Raw genomic sequence first — 9,537 nt, 5'->3', positions numbered from 1 at the left:
CTGGAAAGGAGGCAAACAAAACGAGAAGAGAATTTCTCTAGTCAATTGGGAAATAGTCACCAGCCCAACTCAGGAGGGAGGACTGAACTTTAAAGATCTCAGCGTTCAAAACTTAGCCATGGGAGCCAAATTGATTTGGAAAATCATAGCTCCAAATCCAGGTTGGGTGCAAGTTGCTTTGTGGAGGAAGTACTTCAGAGGACCGAGACTTAGATGCCTGGATCAGCCCAAGAATCATTTCAAAACTCCTTTCAGCAGGTTCATCAGCAGAACTGGCTCGTTGATAAGGAATCATTCCTTCTGGATTCCAGGCAATGGAAGACGCATCCATCTCTGGAACGACAGTATCCTGAATAGACCCCCGCTGGCAGAATTGAGAGGCATGACAGAGTTGTAGCGCTGGATGTCAGAGGCTAGCATCAACACATTGTGGGACCTCTCAATCTGGAAGGGTGATGTTTGGACGGGTTGGAAACAACTCCCAGTTCCGCCTGCCTTACGACCAGATCTGGCAACATTCACCACGCAATTGCATGGGTTGGCTCCAATTCATGCACGCAGGCAGGACGTGAGAGGCTGGGGCTCAAATCGGACAGGTTACACGGTAGCCCAGGGCTATGCTAAATGTCTAGAGAGGCCTCACATGCCTCCCAATCCTACCCCCTGGGTTGGCATTTGGAAAATACCTTCAATTCCTAAAATCGACCACTTCTGCTAGCTTCTCTGCCATCAAAAAATTCTAACTGAAGACAGGCTTCAGAAAAGGGGCATCTTTGGGCCGTCTAGATGCACTCTTTGCAAGGAAAACTCAAAATCCACCTTCCACCTCATGATCGAGTGCAATTTCGCAGCTTCCATATGGCAGGAGCTTCTTGTTTCCTGGAAGCATAAATTCACCTTCCCCTCCTCAGTTTCGGAACTGTTTGCGGGCTGGATGGCCAGATATCCAGGCTCATTTCCAAAAAATAAAACAATCAGGACAACGTGGAGTGCTCTGCCAAAATTCATCAGCTGGCAAGTCTGGCTGGAAAGGAACAGAAGGATATTCCAAAATAAGGAACAAGACTTTAGAATAGTTGTCAACTCAGTTAAAAGTCAGCTTGTTGAGTGGTTGGAAGACAAAGGAGATGATTCAAATCTAAGCCAACAAGACATAGATCTGGGAACTGCCCTCAATTTCAAATTTCCAAAATCGATCAGCCCTCCTCCATCTCGCAAAGAATGGCAAGTCAGGAAAAATGAAGTAGATTTCCAAAACTGGCTGTCCAATCAAACTCTTCCCTCTCTCTTCTTTGATGGGGCAGCCAAAGGGAATCCAGGTATTGCTGGAGCTGGAGGACTCATCATAAACCCAGATGAAACAGCTTCGCACAAATTTGCTTGGGGATTAGGCCATTCCTCAAGCATTCAAGCTAAAGCGATGGCCCTTTTCCAAGGAATCAAACTCCTCAAAGAGCTGGGATACAAGGAGGCAAATATCTTTGGGGATTCCCAGGTTATCATCCAAGCAGTGGCGACCAACTCTAATCCAGCGGACCTGCAGCTAGCAAGGATAATTTCAAGGATCAAAGGCATGGAAAAGTCCCTGAAACTGAAATACTTTCATGTTTTGAGAACAAATAACAAAGAAGTAGATATCGAGGCAAACAAGGCAATCCATTTAGTTGCCGGTTCTATTCTTAGAGATAAGGAAATCCTTTGGGATCCAATCCCATAAAGATTCATGTTCTATTGCATCCTTTTGCAACAGTTTGTTTGTATTTTTCAGCTTGGGAAATCAGCAACAGAAGTACACTATATTAAATGTAAAAAGAAGAGCCTGATGAGAGTAGGCATTATATTCCTCTTGCTGAAAAGGCATGCAGAAATCTGCCTTTCCTTATGTAACCGAATTTGTGGCTCTCAGCCAATCAGTTAATGAAATCCCATAACCATTCCTGTAAAAAAAAAAAACAAAACGAAATCTATTTTAATTTAACGAGCAATGTGAAACAACCCATAGTCATTGAGGGCTTTAGAGTGTATGATTCTATGAAAAATTATCAAGTATGTTTTAAAATAGAATCAATTTATGTGAAATTGAATATCCTTACTAAGGTTTTCTATTTCCTTTAGGTAATTTGAATTAATATGGGTTGTGCACTCTATTTTTAGGTATGATAGGTAGTCTTAGTCCACCACGATGATGTTTGTCTTTTGATTTGGAAACAATGCTTAGTGCTAAGGTTCTGGGATGAACTCTAGGTGGTAAACCACAACTTTCATCAAGGCAAGTTACAAGATGGATTACTTGGCACCAAGTGAGACGAGTTTTCTCCTCAATTTTATTTATTTTTACATTTTTTTTTGGGACTAAGGTAAATGCAATAAAAAATATGTGAAATCTTAGATTACTGTCATATGGTATTTTTATCGCCTTGTCAAATTCTATTCTCTGGCAAGAAAAACAATATATGAAAGGAATAAGAATTAAAAAAGTACACACAAATATGCAGTGTTAGATCTCTGGTTTAAGTGATAAAATCTGCAAAGAATAGTTGTATAATTCCTTGTGCTCTATTCTAGCTATTTTTTTATTGTTTATGGATTAACATGTTATATTTGCTATTTTCATCAATGCTATTAGTTTCTATTTTGGCTAGATAATTTAGGGCCTTCCTATCTGAAGTTTTCCAATGAAAGTTAGAGTTGAAGGAAAATGTGAAAATGAGCCTCCCCAAGTAGTGGAGTTGACAGTGTTCGATTGCTTTGTGAATACAAAACAAACTCCTTTAGTTTATTCAGGTGATGTTTTGTGCTTAGATGTAAGTAGGAAAAAACAACCCAACTATCTTCCAGTAGAGCTGAGTATGATATTATTCTATGTATTATGCAATGGTTGTTTCAGAAAAACACAATTGCACTAAAATCTTTAGGTGCCAATATATGCCTAGTGAAGGCTTGAACTTGTGAAATTTCTAGGTGCCCATATATACCATTTCCATGGAAAAAGGTAATTAAATTATATGGTTGACCTTTATAGAAGGAGTGGATTAACAAAACATGAAGTCACTAGCCATTCTACACTGGAAGAGTTGCTTTAAAAGGGCACAAGAATGAGATTTAACCCAATTATCTATGCAAGCATTACAAACCAATTTTTATCTAGTCTCTCTAGGTGCTAAAACATGTTGAATAACTACATCAAAGCTAAGCCAGAATTGAACCTTGCCTAACTATAAAAAACTTGTTGCTTCCCACTATAGAATCCAACCCCTTTAAACATTAAATTGACAAAGATATAATGTAATTGATTAAACTTATACATGCATGTCATAAGACCATTTAATATAACCTCCATAAATGAAATCACACATAAAATATAAATATAAATCATCACTTTTTTATTAAAATAAATATTACAAACATACAATAATATTGAACTAGTAATCAATCACAAGGATTTGGGTGCCATAAACCAAGATCCTTATTATGTTCGAACAAAGATATACATGAGTAATATGATAGAGATAATAAAAATTAATATTCCAAGTTACTTGCATGGAAAATAACTACTTAGACATGGAGATGTGCTTTAATCCACTTATCTATATACAAGTCACAGGTCACAAGACAAGTCCACATGTTAGATAGATACATCAAAAGTAAGACTTCATGAAAATTGAACCTTGAATTACAATTTAAACTCCAAGTTAAACTCTTTGCTTCCAGCTATGAAGTTCCACTAAAAACAAAGATTAACCCTAGGTAAAATCACACATCAAATATAAATATAAATCGTCACATTTTACTAAAATAAATAATCATCAAATATTAATAACAAGCAATAATATTGACTGGATAATCAATTAAAAGGATTTGGTTGCCACAAATGTCCAAGATCCTTATTTTGTTGGAACCAATAGAGATATGACAAAATATGAGAAAAATTCATCCGAGTCCAACGACCCTCTTGCACTACTTAATAATAAGTGACAACTGGTTCTAATAATAATTGCTTCTTCATGTGTACCCTTCTCGTGCATTGATCCGACTAACTTAGGAGAGATTGTTTTCAAAAGCCTGAATTAGGTTTTCAAAATAGTGGCCCGTCGATTTTGTGAGCTTTTCAAGCCGGATACAAAAGTTATCAAAATCTCGCAACGCCTTTTTCCCAGTGCCAGTATCAGCATCAACTTTAAGGGCACTTTCTATATGGTGTTGCAACTCCTGTTCAGCACAATGATGAAGTCATTCTAAACTACTTTCAGCTTCATGTTGCAAGTATTCGAAAAGATTTTGTTTTTTAATGACCATATGGATATGTCCATTTAAGCATGTGCCTGCATTCTACTATCTGCAACCATGCATCTACCACACATTTGAACTTTATTAAACCAGATCGACTAATTCTCGTTTGTATATGCTCATTCAATATTTTAATGTCTACCTCTCGCACACGTTGTAGATTAGATAACACATTTTCCTCTGACTTTTCATTTGCCTTCCATTTTTCCATATAAAATACCAACCTAATTGAAGAAGATGTTTTAGTCCTTTTCCTAGAATCGACTGAGGTCGAATTCCTGGATTGATTCCCTACATCAATTCTTCCTGATGTTGTTGCAACCTGATTAGGACTATATCGATTACAAAAATCATGTTTATACCAATCACCAAGGCATAACCAATAGAATTGAAATTCACAAAGGGAACTACATGTCATGTGCATACACCCTTGATTTTTCTCTATTGGTCGTTTACACCTTGGACACGACTTGGAATTAAAAAATATCCAGTATGCATTGAGTGAATCCATTTTTTTGTTATGTCGCAGCCTATTGGACGATGAAACTCCTCTAAGAAATTCCAAAAAAATTTATGTGAACAATTGCAAACAACCTCCTCATGAGTTACATTAGAATTAGCATAGTCAACCTCCACACAATACACACAGTCGGGTGGTGTATGTTAAGAGTAGCGCAGGGAAGACATTAAATGAGAAACCAAACAAGAGGAACTCATAGGTGCGGATCACTAGGAGCTACCTCAAGCAAAATTCCACACAACTTCACATTAATCTCCAATAATAAATAGGTACAATTTGTTAGGGACAAAAAATCATATCCCTGAATAATAGGAACTGAATAACTAAGAAAAAAGAAAATCACAACTATGTAACAATAAGAGCCTATTCTCCATTAATTCTAACACTCACCCTTAATGGAGAAAGGGTTCTTAAACACACCTAATATGTCCCTAAACAATTCAAACTTCAGTCTTCCCAAAGGCTTAGTAAATATATCAGCCATATTATCACAAGAATTACAATAATCAACAAAAATATCTTTCGACTGCACCTTTTCCCTAACAAAATGAAATTGAGTGTCTATGTGCTTAGTGTTTTTATGAAACACAGGATTGTAAGCTAGTTTGATGGAACTTTGATTATTGCAATTGATAACCGTAGCTTCTGTTTATTCTTCCCCTGCATCTTGGAGAAGTCTCCGCAACCAAACTGCCTCACATGCTGTTGCACAAATAGCTTGATATTCTGCTTCTGCTGATGATAAGGCTACAGTACACTGCTTCTTGATGCATCAAGAGATGACCCCAGATCCAATGCTAAAGGCATAACTTGTAATTGATCTTCTATCATCTAAATTTCCCGCCCAATCAGAGTCTATATAACTTGTCAAGCTAACATCAAATGAGTCAGAATACAAAATACCAAAGTCTAAAGTTCCTTGCAGATACCTCAGTACTCCTTTTGCTGCAAGCCAATGGTTCTCATGAGGTTGAGCCATGAACTAACTCAAAACACTCACTACATAAGCTAGATCTCGTCTCGTTGTAGTCAAATAGATAAGACTACCAACCAACTGTCTGTACAATGTTTCCTCTGCATATTTCGAACCATCATTCACCTAAAGTTTGTTGTTCTGCTGTAAAGGAAAAAATGCAACCTTGCACTCATCCATTTTAAATTTAGTCAAAAATATCTTAGCATACTTACCCTGGGACAAGAAATCTTGGCTTGAATCTCTCCAAACTTCTAGACCCAAACAGTAATGCAATTCTCTAAGGTTCTTCATCTCAAATTTCTGTGATAACTGATGCTTGATTTCTTCAATGAGATTGTCTGCACTCCCTGTCATGATTAGATCATCTACATATAAAGAAATAAGCACTATCTGCCCCTCATCATTAAACACAGTATACAAATTAGGATCATTTTTTCTCCGTTTATATCCATGCATGAGGAAAAATGAATCAATTTTGTTGTACTAGGATCTAGGAGCCTGTTTTAAACCATATAAAGCTTTCTTTAGCCTATAGACTAAATTCTCTTCTCCCTTCTTAACAAACCCCTCAGGCTGCACTAAATATACTTCTTCTTTTAAATCACCATTTAAGAAAGCAAATTTAACATCCAATTGATGTATTTTCCAATGATGCTTAGTGGCTAAAGCAATAATCAATCTAATAGTATTTAATTTTGCAACAGGGGCAAATGTTTCCTCAAAATCAATACCTTCTTTCTGGGAATACCTATTTGCAACCAACCTTGCTTTATACTTATCAATAGATCCATTTGCTTTAAAATTTAACTTAAATAACCATCTGCAACCTATGGGTTGTTTACCATGAGGAAGCTTTACTAGATCCCAAGTATCGTTCTTCATAATAGATTCACATTCCTCTTTCATTGCTTCCTTCCATTCAAAACTCTTACTAGCTGAATGAAAATTAGAAGGTTCTGCAATGTTTAACATACCTGTCATGAGCGCACAATCCCTATACCGAGCTGGTAACTGTTTCGGCCTGCTAGATCTCCTGAGTGGTGGGGTGTCAACTATTCTGCTTTGTTCTTCTCTTTGTGGATTGAACTCAATTTCCTCCTCTTTATCTTGCTACTGTTGTTGTTGTTGTTGTTGATTGATCCCTGTTTCAACATCCTCATCTGAAAGTAATGGTACATGCCATTCTTCATTATCTTGAACAACATTTCCATCATCAACCTATTCATGGAATACTACGTCTCTACTAACAAACACCTTGTGAGTAGAAGGATCAAACAATTTCTAAGCCTTATACTCATTGCAGTATCTAATGAAAGTGCATCTAATGGCCTTTGAATCTAAATTCTTCCTATTTTCTTTGGGAACATTCGCAAAAGCTTTACAACCAAATAATCTAAGATGACTTACTGCAGGCTTGAAGCGAAACAATGCTTCAAAAGGAGTTTTATAATCAAGACTTTTAGTGGGACTCCTATTCTTCAAATACACTGCAGTATTGAAAACTTCTGCGTAAAAACCATTAGTTAGATTCTTACCTTTCAACATACTGCGAGCACACTCCACGAGTGTTCTATTTTTCCTCTCAGCTCTTCCATTATGCTGAGGAGTGTAAGGTGTTGTAAACTGCTGTATCCCATTCTCTTTAGAGTATTTGTTGAAATCCCCTTTCTTGAATTCTCCGCCTTGATTTGATCGAAGAATCCTGATGAAATTTCCTGTCTGATTTTCAATAATGTTCCTGAACTGCTTGAAATACTCAAGGGCATGACTCTTCTGTCTAAGAAAATACACCCATGTGAAACTTGTACAATCATCAACAAATATTGAAAAGTAGTAGGCCCCACGTAACGATCTTGTCTGCATAGGGCCACATAAATCAATGTGTACAAGTTCGAGTGTATCCCTCTATTTTCTATCTTTAACAACATGAAATTCATCTCGATGCTGTTTACTGAATGCATATGCTTCACAATCAATACACAACTTTTTCAAAACAGGAAGACCATCTACCATACCTTTATTCTGCAACAGAAGAAGGTCATTGAAATTGATGTGCCCAAGTCATTGATGCCAGAAATTTTCAGTAGACTTATCTAATGACATCAATGCTTGCTGTGGCATACTCTTCACATCCAGTTTGTAGATTCCTCCTATACGAACACTTGTAGCAATAGGATTCATCTGGTCCAAGAAGTATTTAATAATACAATAAGATTTAAAGAATTCTACCTTGAGATCCTGATCTGTAATTTTTAATACAGAAATCAGGTTCTTCTTAATACCAGGTACATACCACACATCAGATATATTCCTGATCTTTCCATCAGGCAGAGTGACGAGAACATCTCCATGTCCCTTGATCTTGTACTCTGTATTATCTCCAAGGTATACTTTTACTCTAGTGTTGGATTCTCTAAAATTTTTGAACCATTGCTTTTTACCTGTCATCTGTGAGGAGGCTCTAGAATCTACGAACCAAATATCTGATTCATCCTCCTCAGTGGCTAGTGTAGTCTCATCCATAAATAATATGACATCCTGATTCTGATCTGCATCAGCCAAATGACCTGCATGTCTTCTCTGCTTGTACCTCTCCCCGTCTGCCTTTTTCTTATGGAAAAATTTAGCAATATGGCCTATCTTACCACAATAAAAACATTTAGGAGTAGAGTCATGTTTGTGCGAGGTCATACCTTGTGGTGTTCTTTTTCGTGATACGTTACCTTTCCTATGATCAACCACTGCTTTCCCCTTCGGCTTAAACTTGGTCATCAATGCAAGATCTAGATTTTGAGGTTTGAGAGACAACCTCCTTTCCTCTTCTTGTAGCAAAATCCTGGTAAGCTCTTCAAAGCTTGGAGGCTTTTCTCTTGCATTCAATCCCATTATAAACATATGATAATAACCTGTCATGCATAATCGTCACCAGATCATCATTTGCCACGGTATGACCGATATTAGTTAGTTTATCTTTAACCTCCTTTATCTGGGATATAAATGAAGAAACAAACTCATTCTCCTCCATCTTGATGGAGAGAATCTTCTTCCCGAGGTACAAAGTTTGACTGGTGTTCTTGATCTCGTACATTTCTTTGAGAATCATCCATATGTCATTCACTGTCTTGCACTCCCGAATTTTAGGGATGATGCAATCTTTGACTGATAACTTGAGTAGAACCTTTGCCTTCATCTCCCTTTTCTCCCAGTCTTGAATCACTATATTTGATCCACCAATTGAAGTAGTTGGCTTGACCTCATCACCGGTGGCAATGCCATAGGCATTCTATCCCTCAAGCAGAGTCTGGAGCTTAAACTTCCAATTAGTGTAATTGGAACCATCAAGCTTATTACTCTCATTAAGATAAGCTTCAACAATTTTATTATTCATCTTGAATGAATAAAACCTTCAATAATTTCAACAAACCTCAGATCTAAAAAAAACACCCTGATCACTGCGAATTTCCTTTTCAAAAAAAATGCCCCCTTACATCAAATAATTAATTCCTCCAAATAATGTAGAGTTCTTCAATTTAAAGAAACTCCAGATTTTTTTTTTTAATTAAAGATTTAGAAAACTTTAATTAAAAAAACTTTAATTAAAAAAATTTAATTATGCAAGGGGCCACCTTAACAGATAATGGCACATGAAAAAAATGTTATGCGTGTTACCAAGCCATGAACCAAACTGGGAACTGCAAACAAAAAATCAGAGAATCTGGCCTCCTCCTCGACGCACGTCCATCCTCCTCTATTC

At 37.0% G+C, this 9,537-nt stretch overlaps 1 protein-coding gene across 1 annotated transcript; it reads left to right on the top strand.

Annotated features, from left to right (window-relative positions):
* The first annotated feature begins 934 nt into the window (after positions 1 to 934).
* Positions 935 to 1,717, top strand: LOC149170362 (uncharacterized). The gene has a single exon (XM_089425537.1). The coding sequence runs from the start codon at positions 935 to 937 to the stop codon at positions 1,715 to 1,717; it is 783 nt and encodes a 260-aa protein (XP_089281663.1).
* Positions 1,718 to 9,537: the final 7,820 nt, after the last annotated feature.

Source organism: Pinus tabuliformis, chromosome 4_2 (genome assembly GCF_031772625.1).
Source record: "Pinus tabuliformis cultivar Carrire ecotype Pingquan chromosome 4_2, CPIR1, whole genome shotgun sequence".
NCBI classification, from domain to species: Eukaryota; Viridiplantae; Streptophyta; class Pinopsida; order Pinales; family Pinaceae; genus Pinus; species Pinus tabuliformis.
Note: the sequence above shows the minus strand (reverse complement) of the source record. Positions and strands in the feature narration are given on the sequence as shown.